Source organism: Aethalodelphis obliquidens, unplaced genomic scaffold (genome assembly GCF_003676395.1).
Source record: "Aethalodelphis obliquidens isolate GAN/ISIS:26980383/991018 unplaced genomic scaffold, ASM367639v1 scaffold100, whole genome shotgun sequence".
Classification (NCBI taxonomy): domain Eukaryota; kingdom Metazoa; phylum Chordata; class Mammalia; order Artiodactyla; family Delphinidae; genus Aethalodelphis; species Aethalodelphis obliquidens.
The window spans coordinates 3,216,221-3,237,262 of NW_020838044.1; the positions used below are offsets into that span (position 1 = coordinate 3,216,221).

The following is a 21,042-nucleotide window of genomic DNA, read 5'->3' on the forward strand; positions in this document are numbered from 1 at the left end:
TAGTAGGAAATCAAGAATATGGTGTCTTGGTAGCAAAGTGAAGAACAAATTTCAATGACAGACTTATAAAAAGTGTCAAATGCTACTGACAGGTCAAATAAGATAAAGACTAAGAACTGACCATTAGATTTAGCAATATGTTGATTGTTGAACACCTTGAGAAAAACAGGTTTAGTGGAGTGGTCAAGACAAAACCCTAATTTGAGAGACTTTCAGAGTGAGAAGTAGGAGTTTGAGACCATCAGTATAAACAAATTTTGAGAATTTTGCTATAAAGAATTCAAGCCACATTTCCATACCATGGAATTTATTATCAGAAGAAATGTGGTGCTTGATGATTCCATGAGCAGCAAAGCCTTAATAATAAAAGAAGCAGAAAACATCAAAAGGAGAAGGTAAGAAAATGAAATGAAATGAAAATGGATGCAACATGTCTATTAGGATGATTTTAGTTGAATTTATTTTATTTAACAAACATTGATACATTGCTATGTGTCAAGCACTATTCAAGGATTTGTAAATACAATTCATTCAATAATCTTCCAATCCTCAAAATTCATTTGAGATTGCCCTTTTTCCAACCTTTAAATGTAGTCTGACATGAGCCCACCATTTTAACTTCTCTGTTTATACTGTTTCCCTAAGTGAAGTTTTCCACACCTATGACTTCAAATAATATCTATTTACTGATAGCCTTTAACTATGTATCTCCTAGCCCCCAAATTTAATGTTTTAGCTTGATGAATTTTTAATATTTTAGTTTGTATTTTCAATTTTCCCACAATGAACATGTACTGGTTCTTTTATAAAATGTTTAAAATTTTTTCAAAGGAGGTAATAATTCATGAAATTATATTCCCACTGATAGATAAATTAAGACTGACAATTGACCACTGCATCTAGCAACATGGAAGTCACTGGTGTCCTTAACAAGATCCATTTTGGTGGAGTAGGGGGAGAAAAATCTGCCTGGAATAGTTTGGCAGTTCCTCAATGAGTTAGGGTATGACCAGCAATTACACTCCTAGGTATATACCCAAGAGACTTGAAAACATTATGTCCACACCAAAACACGTACCCAAACGTTCAGAGCAACACAGCAACATAACATCCTAGTAGCCAAATGTGTACACAACCAAAATGTCCATAGACAAATGAATGATAAAGTGTGTTATATCCATACAGTGGAATATTACTCAGCAATTAAAGAATTACATACTAATACATGCCACAACACAGATGAAACTTGAAAACATTAAGCTAAGTGAAAGAAACCAGTCACAAATGGACATATATTGAATGATTCATTCCATGCATATGAATATCCCAAACAGGCAAATTTATAGAGACAGAAAGTGTTGGTGGTTGCCAATGGCTGGGGGAAGGAGGGTCTGGGGAGTGACTGCTAATGGGTATGAGGCTTTTTGGAGGTAATGAAAATGTTCTAATTAGATCATGTTGATGGTTGCACAACTCTGTGAATATAACCACCACTGAGTTGTACACTTCAAAAGGGTGAACTTTAAGATATACAAATTATCTTAATAAAGCTGTTACAAAAACCCAAAAAGGCAAGAGAATCTAGCTGATGCTCAGTTTGCATTTGTTCTACTCCTTCTCAGTATTTTCTGACTTATTGTTTTCTATTTTGTTGCCAATGTCCAGGTTTTATTTGACCGACACTACTTCCAGGAATTTGTTAATCATTTTTTTAAAAAAATAACCCTTTCCTCCCCCTTAATCCCCATCTCTACACCATTCTCCAACTCGCTAAATCAAAGATAACCAGATAGGAAAATGTCTGCCTCTATTATGAAAAACTACACTTTACCACTTTAAAAAGTATTAAATGTGGCCATGTTCATATTTACTTTTCACACAATCCAAGTCACATATGTACAAATTCCCCCCCCCCCACAAAAAAAGGAAGCATTTGCCTAGGAATAATAACATATCACTTTAAGCAAACAATACACTATATAGCCTGAATTCTAAAACCCATTTTGTATTATATGAAACTACTTTGTAAAGGTTATAAAACAAATGTCCCTCACTCTTGAGAAATGTTTGAATTTTTAAATAATGCTGCTATAATACATTTTCTTTCATGAAATTAAAAAAAATCTTACAACAATGGTGAGAATGTATCATTTACGGGTAAAGAGACATATAGATATACAAGCCCATTGGATAAGCTAAGTTTAGAGCTGATTTCCTCTGTTGGATTGTATAATTTAAAAAGTACACAATAATTACCTATTGTTGGAATAACATCTGAGCAATTTAGCTAAATGTACAAACAATAACAAATATTCAAACTTGGGGAATTCAAGTTAAAGTAATAGAAAAATAGAAAACTTTTCCTTCCAAAAAGAGGTATCTAGACAAAGATTCAGATACCCCATGAGATTATTCACAAAAGTCATATAATCAACCTTTTCTGTATTCCTTAAATAAAATTTGATAATCAACTGATGAAAAGACAAGTTTAATATTCAAAGACACTTTCAGAATGCATCTATAATTAACTTAATGCAAAAGTATATGAAAAAACACAGCTATTTCACTGGTCTTTACGTATAGCAACATTTCATTATTTTTGGCTCATCTTCATACGCATTTCTTCAAGAGCTGCTTCTTTTTCTCTCAGCACCTGCTTAAGTCTTCTTATTTTTTCATCTCTAATGGTTTCTTCTAACTCTGGTGGTGTCATGGGGAAAATATCTTCAGTATAGTTTTTATTGAAGGAATGGCTTTGCTCAAAAGCTGTATTTGAACTCAGTGTGCATTTCTCTTCATTCCCATGGGTAGAGTGTTCTACCTCAGATCTCTTTTCTTCCCTGGTTTTGTTGCAGCCTCTGAGAATGTTATGGTGTGATACATTTGAAGTTGGTAAAATACTGCTAACGAGTTGGGAACTGGTGACATTAGTTCCTCCATTTACAGTTGTGTTATAAACACTCTCAGTTCTTCTCTTCTTTGTGTGATCCATCTTCTTATTGGTTTTTGCTTTTCTTTTCTTACCAAAACCCTGTTGCAATGTTGAGTAAGATTCCAAAAGAAAAACAAAATATTATTGCTGAATAGTGTGCTCTCGAATTTAACAAAGTTTGCAGATACAAATACTTAGCCATTAAATTCAACTCAACAAAATATAATTCACATATTCCTGCTTAAGTCAAATATTAGAAGCTATATTGATCTACTATGAAAACCTAACAACCATATGTGAAGAGCATAAGAAATAGAATTTATTTATTTATTTTCTCCTCTGCAGAGTAGGCACATAGGGAAGATTATCACTGGGAAAGGTTGACCGGTTTCAGATCTGAAGTTCAGGATATTATACAATAATGAAATATTTATAAGTAGAAAGACAGTAAGCAAAGTTATCGGGATTTTATTTTCATCATTATTGTGTAGATTTCTTAAGATGTTTAAATTAAAGTAATACTTCAGTGAGTATCTGCATGCTTATATTTTCCCTGCATTTCTGTCATTTCTTTTCTTTTCTTTTCCTTTTTTATTTTTTTTGGCCATGCCTTGTGGCTTGCGGGATCTTAGTTCCCTGACCAGGAAATGAACTGGGACCCTCAGCAGTGAGAGCTCGGAGTCCTAACCACTAGATTGGTAGGGAATTCCCTAAAGCAACATTTTTAATTAACTGGGGATGCATTTTTACCTGTGCATATATGGTTCTTCTTAACATTGTTTTAGTATAATACATATACATGCAAATTTGGTAACAACTATCATTCATATTAATGCACAAGACTAAAAAAAAATCAAGAAAATTAATACATTCATATATCTTTGGAGTACCTACAAAGGACACTTTAAAATCTATTACCTGTTTTCTCCCTTCCTCCTTCACTATAAACTCTGTCTCTTTGTAAGTATCACTTTTCACCAAACAGCTAAAGGAATCAAAACCTCCTCCAGAGCCCAAATGGTGAGGAATCCGAGTAAGGCACACGCTCAAATCTTTAGTGAGACCAAATATCTTTCTAAGTTCAGCATCATTGTTCAGATATGATGCCTTATTGCTTCTTCCTTGGGAATTGTTCTTGTCATTTCTTTCTTGAGTAACTTTTTCTAATGTTGATGCCATCTCATTCTGGATCTGGAAATAGGAAAAGAAAACACACAAACAATACTGCCAATTACTTAAGCTATTTTATCAGACTAGCAACTAAGTGATTACCTCATCTTACTTAAAATGCTATGCTTTAAAGTCCTAAATGATTGGATTGTATTACTCTTGCCTTACCACCCACACTTGAAAAGCTGAACTTAACTGAGCAAAACCAAAATGTTCTCCTAGAATTTTACTTTCTTGTACTAGGAAAGTAACAGGTAGTTAATTCTCAAACAAATGAAATGAGAATACAGACTAATGACAAGTTAAAAATAATCAATAAAACATCATGTTGGAAATTGTCATCTTTTGGAAAACTCTTATAGCTTTAATCAATTTGTACTTAATCAGAATTTACCTCCTTACATCTCTGGAGTTCATTGAATTCTGTACTGAAGGGGAGAAATACTGAACATTATTAAGTAGACCTCTAAGAAGGAAAATGTGGGTACAAATATTTAGTGATTACACATACACATATCTTAAGTAGAACAGAAGGATAACTATGTGGATATGTTGAGTAATTGAATGATTCAGAAAGAAGGACTAAAAAGAGGAACAGGAGACTTGTATACTAAAAACACAAAAAACAACCAAACAACCCAATCAAGATGTTGATAAATTCTTTTTCCACAAATGACTGAAAGGTATTAATTAGCCATGTCCTGCCCCTTCTACCGTCTACCTAAAAAAGTTGCCAGATATCTCCCTACCACCACAAAACAAACAAACAAATCCCAGCACTGCTCTGTGCATAATATTAATCTCTTCATATACTAAAAGTAAGCTCTTAAGTATATATGTATGCATGTATATGTATTTATGTGTACAAAGATAAGTATGTGTGTTTGTATATATATATATATATGTATATATATATATATATACACACACACACACACACACACACAAAATTTTACTAAGCTTTGAATTCACATTATCCTTCTCCAACTCTTCTAAATCTTGTTGCTCTGTGATTTGTTTGTTTAATTTTGCTTTGAAGACTTGGCATGCCAAATGATTCTAGAGAAAAATACTGCTTCAGCTCTCTCTATTACACTCCTCAAACATTTCCTTCAGATGAAAGCTTTGACTTAATTAAGCATTCATGTGCGTATGGTATGTGTGTGATGAAGAGGAGGATGGGAGAGGAGGGAAAGAGAGGTATCATAGATAACTAACTTTGAGAATTAAGAAAGAAAAATTTTCTATATACATAGATAAAAAGAACACCCTAACATGGGAAAATTACCTTTGGTTCTTGGTCTCTGAAAACACACTGTTGTGAAGTAACAGTTGTTGCATCAACAGAGGAACTTATTTTCTCTATGCTGTGGATGATATTTCCTTTTCTGGGGGAATTTTGTCCTGTACTAAATCCATCTGGAAAGTCTGGCTTTGAGAATAAAGTCTTACTGTGCTTTAAGTAGTTAATGGATTGGTTCATACTATGTGGGTTTGGGGTAGAAAGAGATGGTTTCTCCACTTTCTTATTCTTCTCTGCCCTTAGATTGGCCATGGAAGCAAGCTGGGTATTTGAAAGTGATTTTGTCTCCATCTGGGAAGATTTACTTTTAGCCAAAACAATACTTACAACCTCTCTGGATATTTCTGTGACTGGACTTGAACTTACTATCTGTGATGTATCTTTTCTTGGTGGAATATCAGGAGAAACAGAATTCTCTTGGTCAATTTGTGATGGCAAAACATCTGTCCCCTTTTTAGCCAATAGATAGACTTTCCCATTAAACATAACCAAAGCATTATCTTTAATAGGCATACTTTTGGATTGTGTCCCACTAGGACTGATGGTACTCAATGGTGGCAAATTTACAGTATTATCTCCCAAACTTTTCCTATCTACAAAAGTTTTTAAAATCTTTGAAGCCACATTATTTGAAGATTTAACAGGAACAAGAGATGGAGTGCAAGGCTGTAGATTCTCTTGAAAAATCCATTTCACTGGAGCAGCTTGAGAATGCTGACCACCTTTTAATTGTGTCTCTTTAGCAACATTCATTGGAATCTGTGTGGTGTTTAGTATCATTGGCTTTGCTATTTCTGTAACAGGTTTTGGGTAAATGTTTTGAAAGTTCTTGGTAACTACATTTTTCACTGTATTTACAGGAGATACATAAATAACAGTTGGTATTTGGGAGGCCTCAACTGTTCCTGAGGTACTTGTGGTTGCAGTTGCAAGTATCTTTTGCTGAACTGAAGGAGGCAATGAAGACGCTGGTACAGATTTCACTTCAGCATGGGCTGGAATCTGTAAATGATGCCCAGAAGGCAAAACCGGAGACTTCACAGTCATTGGAAGACTCTGGGTATTTACTAAAATATAAGATGAATCATTTTGTGTTGAGGAGGGAGAAACAGCAAACGTTTGCATGGTGAGTCCATCAATTTTCACACCATGCCTCTGAACTTTAGAAACTGATGAGGTAAAATTTTCAGTTCCCACAGAAGTAACTCTAACTTTTTCTGCTGTGTCTACTGTTCTTGTAAGAAAATAGTTTGAAGAACTGGCTGGCTGAAAAATGGGCAATTGAACTGATGCACTTGTGGAGGAGCTGGAAATCTGAGTCTGAAAAGTAACTTGAACTGGATTTCCTGTATTCCCTTTCAAAGCATCAGACATGACTGTAGATTGAACTAGTGGTATAAGATTTCCAGAGGAATTAGGAATTGGAAGTAATTGCAGAAGATTTTTTCCATCCGAGCCAATCGTCTGAACTACTTGGTACATGCAGCCTGAAACACTTAAAAGAACATCGAGTAAATAAATACAACATACTACATGGTATATACATTTTATTTAAAAACAAGTATTTGCAAACACTATGTTTTAAAAATAAAAATTTATAAAATATAATAACGTAAGTATGTAATTTGTCACTTTGAGTTTTCAAAGTGAAATACTGCAAAAGAAAGAGTTTGAAGAAGTAGAAGAGATAATCAAAGGTATGGTCAGCTTTGATATAGATCTCCTCACATGATTAGGCAATGGGTATAAGATATTAGCATTTATTCCTAAAAGTAGACTTTTCTAAGTTTTACCCTGTATAAAATTTCAGCTACTAGAATATGCTCCTCTTAAACTATTAGCATCCTTCCTTCTTTTCCTTAAATTCTTTCCTCTAGTCCTTCTCCTTTACTATTATTGACCAGGATTCTTATTTTACCTCCATTTATGCTTATTCTATTTCCCTCACTTTTTTCTCCCCCTACCCAATCTGTTCTATATTCTTCCCCCTGATAATGACAAGTTCTACTGTCAGCCATTCTTTTGCTTAAGGCATCTCTTAAGATGATACCTTAGTTTGCCACATTTCTGGAGACTAAACTGAGTTACTCATGTAGGAACCAGTTTCTTCTTTGATTTATTGTTCCAGCATGTTTGATGTTTGGTGTTAAATAGCTCTTGGTATGGCAATTACTCATATTAGTTCCAATTGTCAGTCAACCCATATTTATAATAGCAACATCATTTCAGCTGAATGGTTTTCAGTGAATGTGGAATACACTGGAAGTCAATAATTTTTTTAACTTAGCCTATTTTGATTCTATTAAAAGTTATCAGCTATTACTTAGCACAGATTATCTCATTTTTTTAAAAAAATCCAATACTAATCTGTATCTGTTTGTACAATCAATTATTTGTAGATTACTTAAATGCAGACACCTCAAGTTATCCTGAAACCATCCTTCAGTTCTTGGAAAATACTAAACCCTCATGGGACTCAGGGTAGTCACACATGCTACTTATTCTTCACCCACCCATATACTCAACTCTCAACATAAATGATACTTCCCAGAAGATACATTCTCTGGCCACCTTAACTACCCTTGCTCTTCCTTCACAGGTAATAATATTACATCTGTTAGTTTCCTTCATGGTACATATCATAAGTTGTCATCATATATTAATGGATTTTTTCCACTGGTCTACATATTGTCTCTCATACTAAATTCCAGCAATATGGGTACAGAGTCCATGTCCTATAGACCCAATATGGCCTTACATGGCTAAGATTAAATGAAAAAAATTTAAGAATGAAAAATAATAATAATTAGAATTCTCAGTAGTGTAAAGGTGTGTTTTTCTGCCTATAGGTGTTTTTAAAGCTTCAGGTATTAATACAAATCAAAGCCAAAAATTCTATGCATCTTAGGAAGCACTGGATTTAGTTTTACCTTTTTGCAACCCCAAATAACATAATTATATACTTATAAATATTTAAAAGTTTTCTGGCCCTTTGATAGCACTTCAAAATGTTGTATTTACTTTCAATAAATTAAAAGTTAATCTCTAAAGAAGTATAAACATAAAGAAAAGTATGAATTCTTGCTTTGACAGGTTGAAGAAGAAAACCCACCTTCACCTCCTCCCTATCCCCCAAAAAGCAAATATAAACTGGATCAGAACTTAATTTGTTAAACCAAAATTTACTGAGTGTCTGTTATGGTTTAGGCACCAGACTCAGTTATGTAGCTCAGTAAGCTACAGCCTGGGGCCAAGTCTGGCCCTCTCCCTGTTTTTGTATAGTACACAAGCTAAGAATGGTCTTTATATTTTAATTTAAAAAAATCACAAAAATAACATTTTGTGATATATGAAAATTATGAGTTTCAAAACTCTGTATCCATAAATAAAGTTTTATTAGTACACAGTCACACACATTTTTTATGTATTGTACATGGCTGCTTTCTGCTGCAACAACAGAGTTAAGTAGTTGCAGCAAAGATCACATGGCCTATAAAGCCTAAACATTTACTATCTGGTCCTTTACAGAAAATGTTTGCTAGCCTCTAAACTAGTTCAACCCACAATCCCTAAAAGAACTTAAAATGCTGGGTACATGGACATGTAAATAGGCAATTTTTATTGAGATAAATGATGTACTTGGAAGAGTACAAAAATGCTCACTCCTTTTCTTTAAACATTTTCTTCCCAAGGTTTCCTAGATATGACATACTTCTATCCCTGTAGTGACTCCTCAGTCTTCTTTGCCAACTCATTCTGCTTGAATCAACCTTAAAATGTTGGAATTCACCAAAGCTTAGAGTAAATTCTTCTCTTCTTACTCTGTAAGCTTTCCCCCAGATGATTTATTTTATATGCATGATTTCAACTAAACTACCATTTATATATCAACAATTCAAATAGTTATATCTTAGCTCCTTTGAGATTCAGGCTTATATGTCCAACTTCCCTCTTGACATTTCCATTCAGAATCTCAAATGCACCTAAAACTCAACATGGTCTTTTCCAGTGTTCTTCCTTCAGTAAGTGGCATCCGAACTATCTTAGATGCCTAAATCTGAAAAAGTAATTCCAACTTTCTTACCATCTGTATTCAACCTATCACAAAATCCTGTTGATATTAACTCCTAAATTTCTCTTGACCTATTCAATCGTTTACAAATCAATTGTTCCCACTCTAGTCCATCTCTGGCTTGGTCTATTATGGTAGCTTCATAACTGGTCTTTTCTTCAGTCTACCATCTCCTTTTAAAATTACTCAGCACTCTAACGCCAGCCCTTCCCAGCTTAAAACATTTCATCAGCTTCCCACTTTCTTTGAGTGGTAGAAAGAAAATCAAGAGATTCTGATGCAATGGAAGCCAAAGGAAGAGAGAGTTTCAAAAAAAATTGGGCAATTCTATTGAAAGTTTCTGAGAGGCCAAGTAGGATGCAGGTTAAAAATGTATACTGGAATTAAGGGCATGAGGATCATTGATGGCTTTAAAAGAGCAGTTTGGTGAGGAAAGAAGTTGGTAGGAGTGAATATGAAGACAACAAGGATAGACAACTCTTTTATGAACTTTGACTGTAAGAGGAAGAGAAAAACTGGAAAGCAGCTGGAAATTAAATGGGGTCAAAGAAAAGATCTTTTCTTTTTTTCTTTTTTTCTTTTTTTTTTTAATGTTAGGTGAACTAGAGCATAAATGCTCATGTGAGTCAATGAAAGGAAGAGACTGGTAATAAAGGAGAAAGAGGGGTAATTAATAATGTAAAGTTTGAAAAGGAGGTAGGAAATTGAGACCATAAGACAGTTGAAGGGACTGAACCTTAAAGAGAGCTGGAGAAGTATGTCCTTTCATCGGAACTGGAAGAGAGGTTAGGTGCATTTGCAGGTAAATTTAAAGCTTTGGTGTTAGAAGGTTGAGGTAATTCTGATCTAGTGGCTTTTACTTGCACTATGAAATAAGGATATGACATCAATTGCTAAGAAGAGCAAAAACAGGGAGAGATTTGAGGATAATCAAAAAGATTTGAAACAGTCTTTGTGAAAAAAAAAGCTGACCTCAGAAAATATCAGTCATCAGGCAGGGTTGATGGCCCAGGGAGATAGGTAATGATCATGAATTCATAGTAATACCAACCTGTGCTCATGAGAGTCTCCCTGTTTCACCAGGTATAGGCAGAGAAAGTAAATCACTGAGTTCATCCAAGATTGGGGTGGCTTCAGAAGGGTATAACAAAAATCAAAGAGGAGCAAAAGATTTTAGGGTACTGAAAAAAATTACCAAATGATGAAATACAGAAACTATACTAGATGGGAAGGAAATGAGAACATAAAAGGCTAATGTATAGGGAGAAAATAAAGGGAATGGACTGAGGGCCAGATAAAGAACAGTCAGAGTGGGAATACTTAAACAACTAAGCTAAAATATAGGAACTGGTGTTTGGAAAGCAGTATGCCTAAATCAAGAATTTTGTAGATGCAGCAATTTCATCTGATAACAAGAACTACAGAAGTGGATAGCTGGTGATAGAATGGAGAAAACACTGAGGAAAAAGATCTTTGTACTGAAAGACCAGGTGACAAAGAGGTTATCCATACAGATGCTAAAGTTATGTAGGATTAGAGAGAAGATTGGGATGTGGGTTCAGTGACAGAAAGTTGGTAGATGGTGTTAATGAACCATAATTAGGACCATCTACCAACTTTCTGTCACTGATATGCCAAAAAGTTGTCTTGAAGCCCACTGTCTTCTGCAATCTATTTTCTTTCCCATTATTCTACGACACCTTATTCTCAAAGATTATGAAATATGTCCACACAGTTAAATCTGGCTTTACTCTATACTCATTCCCTAGGTGCTCTCTGCTGAAATTAGTACTGGTAGCTAATTATCCCTCCATCTTGAACCTCTTTCTACTACGATTTCCATTGTGTACAATATTTCTTGTCTTTCTTAATGTTCCCTTTCTTATTCATTTTCTGCATTTTAAGTATCCAACTATGACTTCTCCCCAAAGTACAGTTCTTGACCCTGTTTCTTCTTTAACACATTCTTCCTTTGTAAATCAACCATACTTCAATAAAAAAATAAAATTTAAAAAAGGCATTCTTCCTTAAAGAGTGCACCAAGGTAACAGTTCAAAGCTTCAACTATTACCTTCAACTATCTCTTCTGCAATGATGACTCTCACGTTATATCCTTTTATTCTATCCCCTAATATTGACCTCAATTCCGTATTTGTGATGTCTGACCAAACATTTTCACTTTTAATACCATTACTTTAAAGTTAAAATTACTCTGTACTGAAAACTACTACTCTATCTTACCATCCAGTCATGTGTCAGCACTACTGTTTTCCAGGTCACTTAGGTCTTAAATCACCTCGTAATCTCTATCTTTACCACCCTCTTTATTCACCTTTAATTCACCCATAGTACTTTGTATAGATGCTTACAAAGGATAAACATTCAATAAATGTATACTGAATGAATCACCAAGTCTATAAACTTTTTTTTTTCTTTTTTACAGCTCTTACTCATATTCTCTTTCTTCACCTTTGCCACTTCTACTTGCTAGATCAGACCTGCATCACCTTGTATCTAGTCCTCATTATCTCATTCCTGTGTGTGGCTCTGACTTTTAAACTCATTTTTCTGACTGTGGCCATTATCATTATGTATCTCTGGCAGACTAAATAATTGTTTTCATCCTGTTACCTCCTTGCTCAAAGTTTCAGTAATTCATCATTGCCAATTCAGCCTGACATGAAAATCATCTACAATCTAGCCCCAACCAGTCTCTACAATAGTACCACCTAGAACATCTCAGCATAAAATCTCTGGTCCTACCAGAAAGGTCTCTACTATTCTGGATTGTGTCATGTACAATATTTACTCTAAGTGTTCTTTAAGGTTTTTTTTTTCTTCTCTAACAATTTAAAACATAGTTATAAACTGAGGATCAATCCATCTTCTCCATGAAATATCTGCTAGTCACTCAAACTCATATTAATTTCTTCCAAGTTGGAATCCCTAAAGCACTCTCATTGGTGCCACTAATGCTAGGAGTTACATAATGCCTTCTATAAAGCCTTTGATCTATTAGTTAATTTTAAAAAATTAGTAAAGTATTTTTTTCCTCAGTGAGCTTGAAACCCATTATGGTCAGAGACTATATCATTTATTTTGTAACTGTTCTTCCAATACCAAGCACAGTAGGCCCTCAAAAAATTATATAAAAAATAAGGCAGCTCTTTCAAATATTTCAAATATATTGAAATGTCTCAATACCTTTAATGTTTAGTCTCATTTAGTTTATGTACTTCATTTGTCAGTAACACCTGGCTAACACATTAGAAGCTTCAACAGAGCAGAACACACGCTTTTATAATTAATTATTTGCATGGGGCAAACACATTTTAATTGGCATATTAGTTAAACAAATCACACAGAATTCTGATACTTCATTCACATACTTTATTATATGGCCCCTATATTTCCGCTTTATAAAAACATTTATATTGCACAAACTCTTCAAATCTAATCATGGATTTTTCCTCTCTTCTTCATTTCCCCTCCAAAAAAGGGAAGGAAAATACAGTTTCTTCTATGTCAGTATATCAGTAGAGATTCATACAATCTACCAGAGACCGTAAATTCCTTAAGGGTAGGTTATTCTATTCATATCTATATTCTCTACACCTAATAGAGCAACTGGCACACTGTAGACAATATTGGCTGAATTGAATTCTACAAACTCTGATTTTAAAAAAGTCTGTGATTTCCTAGTAACAAATGGAATGAGTTCTAAAAATTAAACTGAAATGCAGAATGCTAAGGAAAGAAGTGATAAATCAGGGTGAAATTCATACTTCTTCAATCAATATATATATTTTTCAGCTATAGAAGAGATCTTCCACTTAACATACTAAAACCCTATAAAGATTCTGTTTTCTTAAAGATCATATTCTGTTAGTTAAGGTTAGAACTAAAACTATAACCGGACTTTGCATCCCATGCTCTGGTTAGGTCACTTAAAAAGAAGAGTAATCAACATGCTAATTACTTTAAACCAACTAGGATGTGAACTGAGAAACTACACTGGAAAACTAATACAGTTTAAGGCTTTAAAAGAGAACACAGGAATACATTATAAAGATTATGGGCTTCTAATCCTGGCTCTTCCAATTATTAGTTGATTGACTTTGGTAAATTTACTTAACCTCTTTGAATCTTTCTTCATTTGTAAAGGTTTGCTATAACTGGTTGGGATTCTAATAAGCTCCCAATATAAACTAGATATCATCTTCCACAAAAATATATAATTGGTGTTCAAGAACAAGTAAATGAATCAGATAATCTTTTGAAAATGTGAGAAATTTAATAAAAGATACATTAAACATACTTATAATATTATATAACTTCTGACATTTTTGACTATTCTAATTTTGAGTGAAGCATTTACAGATTAGATATGGAATGATAAAAATTTTGCAGGTTACTGAACATTTCGTAGATAATTTTGCAAAATTTTCAACTGCTAAGAGACTTTCTTCCATCTTACTCTCTCTGATTCAACATTATGTACATACATAACATACACAAGTACATAATGTAATAATATATATGATAATATTTACCATATAATATTATATACATAATAGATATGTTATTGTAAACAGTTGTCATTAACTCTAACCCTAATAAACAGTCCAACAAGGTAGGTATTGCCATTCCTATTTTATAGTTGAGAAAATGAAGATTTAGTAATATTAAATAACTTATTCAGAGACATGCTTTCTTGGGCAATCCCATGCATTTTCTTGTATTTACTTTAGCATAACCCTAATATAACAGGGTCCCAAAAATTCATGAATAAACTGAGAGATTAATGAGAAATAGATTTCAGTTAGCCTTATGGTATGTGTGTCTTTCTCTCTCTCTGCCTCTCGTACACGTACACGTACACACACACACACACACAAATCACAAAAGCTAAGATAATAACACACTGTACAAAACTAAATGCACACTGAACTGACAATGAAACATTATCTGTCTAACCAAACCAAGCCCCCTGCTGAGGACACCCATTTTAGCTCCCTATTTAAGAACAAAGGCAGATAGAAGCCAACGGTCTATCACTCTCTATTTTCAGCTCTGACCCTGCCTGAGTTTCAGATTCAAATATCTCACTGATTGCTTTCTTGGTGTGTTCCTCACCTCAATTAATTTACCAATATCTACCCAGAAAATTGGCATCATAATTGATCCACTTTTCTTCATGCCAGTTCACTGACAAGGTCTGCCTATTTTCCTTTCTATATTTCTCTGAATCCAACCCTTGCTCTACATTAGCTAGTGCAGGCTCTCTGAATATCTGAAAGGACAACTGAAATAGAATCCTTATATGCCTGACCCCTCACCCCCAAATCCACACTGCCATCAGTTACCTAAAATGACACCTGACCATGACAGTTCTTTTCTTAAAATCCTCTGAAGGCTCTCCAACAGATGAAGTCTAATCTTTTCAGCAAACCCTTAAGAGCTCTCTATTTATCCCACTTATTACTAGTAATAAGTCATACTGCTGTTTTTTTTTAATCAATTCCCTCTTCCTGGCATAGCCTGCATTCATCTTTAATTGGATAGCTGATACTTCCATTCCCCAACTCAGCCACTCCAGAAACCTTTCCTACAATTCCCTTTCTGTATGCCCTCACAGCATCATCCTGTACATAACACTATTAAAAAGTGTATTACATCATATCCACCTCCAGACTTAAGGTTTTTCATGGGCATGGCCCATATCCTACTCTTTAGTCAGCCTCTCAATTTAGCACAGTCTGTCACATAGCAGGCACTCAGTGAACGTTTTTTAACCAAATGTTTGAAAGATACAGATAATAAGTGGTGACGCAGCATATGAACCTAGGTCTCTGTAATGCTACCTTGTTTCTGTAACTCTACCAAGGTCTTTGTAACTCTACTGTACCATTCTGACTCCTGCTTTGCTCTTTGCATATGAAGTCCAAATCTAAATAAACTTAATGTTTACTGTCACAAATATCTTCCAGATTTTTCCTTTGTATTATAAGATTAAATTTGGGTTTTACATTTTATGCACTGATGAAGAGATACTTTTTAAACAATAAACATTCTGTATCACATTACTGAAAAACTTTACAGCAGGAAAGAAGTAACTCAAGAAAAATTCAAGTACCTACAGAAAATAATAAAATCATATAGTCATTTTAAACTTATGAAAAAAATGATTTTATACCATCAAAATATAAGAAAATATAAGAAATATAAGAAAATGAAGCTTCCAATAAACTAAAGAGATGACATTAATCCAACTATTTGCAAAAGTATATTTGGACATCATGCAGATTGTTACTTATAAAAAAGAATAGAATCAAATATGCAATCAATAACCAAAGTAAATGTCAAATTGTTTCAGAAAAGCATCTTGTAAATGTCTTAAGTATGTGATTTAAAATCGAGGATTTGAAGAAATAAATGCATTCAAAAATGATAAAAAATAATGCATAAACCAATGAGTTAATGAACTCCAGATAACTGATGAATGTAACTAAAACAGAATTCAACTTGTAATGTTTTAAAAATATAGATAGCCAAAAGAAGTAGAAACTGGATAACAGAGTTAAATTACACAATACACAAAAAGTAAGGTTCTTACTCTGTCTAATTTCTGATATTGAAAAAGAATGCAATCCTGAAACAAATTGTGTTAAATTAGGGTAAATCAGATGTTATAAAATATCCAGGTACTAAAACAAGATAGAAGAAATGAACAATCATTAAAGACTAATTCTATTTTTGCATATCTATACAGGGCACTACCTCTGCCTTCCCCTTCAACTTCCACCAAAAATAAGCCAACAAAAAACATACATGCACAAAAGCTGGCTCTTGTTAAGATCTGAAATACAATGGTTCTTTCTTGGCAGTTCTTCCATATGGTTTTAGCTCAACACTTTTGGTGACCATTTCTCTTTAGAATATTATGCATACTTTTTTAAAGTGTTTATTACAATTAGGTTTTATAGCTACTTGTAACTACCTACTTCCTGGGCTAAAATTTGTACAGAAGTAAAGTTGTATCCTTACGATAATAATAATAGCTAACATTTAAATAATGTTTTCTATTTTTCCTATACTAAGTATTTTAGTATATTCATTCTTTTAATCCTTAAAATACCTCTAGGTGCTCTTATTTACAGACTGGAAACCAGGTCACTTGGCCTCACAAATAGTAACTAGCAAAGCTAGCATTAAACCTAGTGAGCCCGATTTTCTTCAATCATAAATGCTCTTCCATGATTTTTATATCTCCATTTCCATGCCTTCTTCTTCACATTTTCCTTCTGCAGGGACTCGTTAACTTTCTTCTCGCCGCTTATTATATACCCACAAACCATGGAGAGTACAACTTAAAATATTCTACCTTAGCAAACAATTTTGTTCCAGTGTTATTTCTTCTTGATTAATATGAGCTTTAAAAAACCACTGAGTTAGTGATAAACTATTGTCTAAATTTACAAATAAGTGTCTAAGAAATACTAGAATCTCCCCCTGACAAATGTAGTTCCTCTACATAAACATCCAATTCGAGACGACATTCTCATTACACCTGCTTCGAATATGCTGTTCGAAGGGATTAACTTTACATGATAATTTCTCTATCTTCACTTTTATCTTCAAATAAAGCTATTATTCGAAATTTTAAAAAAATCGATTCCCTTATTCCAGAACAATTTTTCGGTTTCTATATTCATATACTCTTATCAATTACACAAAAATATGTCCTTTCCTTCTCACTCTCTTAAATTACAGCTATTTTCCCTGAAGGTCCAGCGCCACCTGAGCTGCACTTGCTAATCCGCGCGGATTGCTGCGTGTTTTTCTGCGAGTGCGCGAGAATCTTCCAGAAGATTTTGCTCACACAGGCGCGCCGGCCATGTTGATTTTCCTCTCCCGTGGAGATCTACTCTGTCAGCCTATGAAACTTCAGACGCTGGAGTCCTGCGGAGCCAGGGCAGAGGCTGACTGCGTCAGGCTCTGAAGAGGTTTTACGTTTCCGACAGGGATGTGCTCTAAGGGCTCTAAGTGCCAAACTGCCGCGAACTTCCCCTGGAGTGCTCACCCAGCGGGATCAAAGGCATCTGAATTGCAGAACGTCAGGAAACGACGGCCGACTCGACATCCTGCTAAGAGACGGGCGAGGTGCGGCCATGTCGAGGGAGATTCGAAACCGGTACTTACCAGTGCGAGGCGTTGCCTGACTTTTCCTCTGTAGGTTTCAGGAAGACCCTCTGTAGGTTATTGGACATTTTAGAGGAGTGGAAGGGACCAGTACATCCAGGAAAGGGGGCAGTGTCGGGGCCGAGGTCCTCCAAGTGGCGAGAACCAGAGCGAGAGAATGTAGGGATGGAGTTGCCCCGTAGCAGCTCAGAGAGGTTACAAGCTGAAAGGAGAGCGACGGCGGGCTCTCGAGAGGGCGTATCCTCAGGCTTCGGATGGAGGCGGCGCAGCCACCAGAAACCGGAAGAATCGAAGAGGCTGACGGGGCGGGTCCGTCCCTAACCTCTGAGAAAACAGCCCTGAGTCTCCGCCTCAGCGCCTAGGACATCGCTCCAGAGTCACCGGGAATCAGCGCGGGAGGCGTGGCCTTAATGGTGCCGCCCCTATCGGTGCCGGGTCAGTGGTGAAGACCAAGCCAGATGGGCTCGGCCGACCCCGCCCACCGAGGCCGCCAGCGAGAGCAAAGCTCAGCCTAGCAGCTTCCGGTATCGCCACATCCGGTCGCCAAGGTGAATGGCTCGCTAACGCCCCGCCCTTATTCTGCGATCCAATCGCAGGTGATGTTTGCTGTCTCTTCTTCCGGATCAAGTAACGAATCGGCAAAGAAAATTCTCCAGATACCTACGCAAAATAAAATGTTTCCGGGGTCAATCGCAAAGTTTCTGCCTTTGTATTCGCTGCTAGTGTAAGTTTCCTCTCCCGCCAGTGCTTTAAAAGACATCGGAGCGCTCTTTTGAAGCCATATGCACTCCTGGCGTGAGAAAATTTTAGACGCCTGCCTGTGGCAAGCGCCTGTATTATTGCTACTTCCTGAGGGTTTCTTGGTTTTTTTCCTTTCTTGAAGCTTTGCCTCGAGATTTAACCTAATCTCTCTCTCCACCCCACCATTCATTCTCGCTCGAAATTACTTATTGTCATATAGTTAACTACTTGATTCTCTAAAAGTTTAATTCCCCATATAGACTTACTTTTTGGCATCTTTATTTGGATCTCCAGAGAAAAACTTTGCAGAAGTCTCTTGATTCCCGCTGTTAAAATCTCTTATCTGAGGAACAGGTTAAGTCTCTGGCTTCAGCTGGGACTAGAAGGAAGTTGTGGGAGGAGTGGTTTAGGAGATCCAGTTTTATCAGCTAGAGGCAGTAAAAATGTAAACTGACTCAAATTTAGGAGATTGATGTATGGTAGCCAAGTTAAAAGGTTTATTTTGGTTTTTTAAAAATGCTGGGTACTCATTCTCCTAACTCCTTAATCAGCTAGTACTGATGAAAGATCTTGATGTTCTGATACAGAAAGTAATACTTTTTAACTACTGTTCATTCTTTGTTAAAGGTTAATTTTAGCGATGTCGAATCCTGTGTGTGTAACTGGCATTTATCTTTCAGTCAAATATTTCCCATACTAAAGAGGGGGCAGAGTGGTGAGCCCTTAATACTGTCTTGGTTCTGATCATCATCCTATCTGTGAAAGCAAAACTACTTGAACGAGTTGCCTATTCTTGGCTTGTTACATTTTCTCACCATTCATTTCTTAACTTTGCAGTTTGGCTTCTCCTCATATCCAACAGCACTTCTAATAAATGAAACTCATTGTCACAGATTGGGTTCCCTGGGAAGCAGACTCTTGAGATGGACTTTGGTGTGCCTGAAGTTTATTAGGGATCAGTATCTGTAGAAGGGAAGAAAAGGGAGCAAAACTCGGCAGAGGGAGACATTGGGTTGTGACGCCCAGTCTCAACAAAGGCCTTAGACTATCCCACACAGAGCTCTAAAATTAAGATGATCTTTTTTTTTTTTTTTTTAAGATGAACTTCTGAAGTTTTCCCCAGTAGGATGCAGGCTTTGCCAAGGAAGGATGCATGACCTTAGGCAAGGATGATCTCCTTAGCCAAAGTAATTCCTCAAGGTGGCTGATAGCTGAGGCGTGTCTGCTGGCAGCACTCCAGTAACTGGCAGAATAAGACCTTCATTTTGCAAGGGAGGTCTGGGAGATGCATCAGAGTGTCCACTGTACTCATTAAACCACTCATTTAGCTGTTTCAATTGATACTATTTATCACAAATAGTATAAAGATTTGTTCAAATCTTTATTCTGCAGCGCTGTTAATTAATTCTTCTTGATGCCATTGGTAATATACTTTCTTGGGTTTCCTCCTACATTTTTATGTACTCTTTTTCAGTTTCTTTTGAAGGTTTATCCCTCACTTGGCCATTAAACAGAAGAGTTCCTTAAATCTTGATGATTGATCCTCTTATTTTCTCAAACTATCCTGTCTCTTCAAGCGATTTCAACCATGCCTGTGGTTTCAATGACCACCTCTAGCCATTTTTATACTAGCCAAACACATAATACTACATGCCAAGTACTATTCTAAGTGCTTTACAAATATTAACTTGTTTACTCTTAACAAGTAGTAAAAAATATTACATTCAGATGAAGAAACTGATGCACAGAGAATAGCATAACAGCAGAGATAAAGGGACGAGAGACCAAAAAGAAATTAGAGCATATTAAAATATAGCTCTTGTTAGCTAAAAGAGTGACAAATTTAAGCAAAAACTGACAGAAATGAATAGATTAATGAGTCAACAAATGTAGAGGATTATTTTACACACATACATCTCTGAGAAATTAATAGTTGAAGCAGAGAAAAGATAGGCATAGACATCAAAATTTTAAACAATACAGTAAACCAGGTTGAGACATCAGATGGTAAATAATCCACTTATTGGATAGTTCACATTATTTTTGAGCACATATAAAATATGTATAAAAATAATGTGATAGGCTACAAAGGAAGCTCTACTAGTGCTGAAGGATTAATTCTATATATACTATGTTTTCCAACCAAAAATTGATTAAAATTAGCTATCCAGATAATTAAGAATAGCTTTAAGACATATTTAGAAACTGAATAACCTATTACTAAATTACCCTTGGGTTAAAGATGAAATCATAATGGAAATTAAGTGATTTAAACACATTTGTCATAAAATAAGAATGTTTAAACACACATGAGTTAAGTATCCAATTTGGAAGTATTTTAAAAAGCAAGAGAGAATACCAAAGGAAAAAAGAGTAAGTAAGTGAAGTATATAACAACAAAAATAATGCAGTAAATTAACAAAGCCATAAGCTGATTCTTTGATAAAATCAATAATAGAGATAGACCTTTAGTGAGATTAATCAAGCAAAAAAAGAGGAAAGATGCAAGTAAGCAAAATACAGGATGAAATGGTTAAATAACTATAAATACAGCAGAGATTTTTCTTTGCAAGTATTATACATAACAATTATAATACAACATTTGCTGAATCCTGCTACGAT

General features: G+C 35.2%; 1 protein-coding gene across 3 annotated transcripts; it reads right to left on the reverse strand.

Moving 5' to 3' along the window:
- Nucleotides 1–433: 433 nt before the first annotated feature.
- On the reverse strand, nucleotides 434–18,103 carry LRIF1 (ligand dependent nuclear receptor interacting factor 1). Of its 3 annotated transcripts, none has more exons than XM_027096217.1 (4): nucleotides 17,680–18,103; nucleotides 5,391–6,892; nucleotides 3,851–4,123; nucleotides 434–3,046 (listed from the first exon to the last, which is right to left on the reverse strand). In XM_027096217.1, exons 2-4 carry the CDS (start codon nucleotides 6,885–6,887, stop codon nucleotides 2,594–2,596), a joined length of 2,223 nt encoding a protein of 740 aa, XP_026952018.1. In that variant the 5' UTR covers nucleotides 6,888–6,892; nucleotides 17,680–18,103; the 3' UTR covers nucleotides 434–2,593. The 3 variants fall into 3 exon arrangements, with proteins under 3 accessions (XP_026952018.1, XP_026952017.1, XP_026952019.1); XM_027096216.1 differs by having other exon boundaries at nucleotides 5,391–6,900; XM_027096218.1 differs by lacking the exon at nucleotides 5,391–6,892 and having other exon boundaries at nucleotides 17,680–18,099.
- Between the last annotated feature and the right edge of the window lie 2,939 nt (nucleotides 18,104–21,042).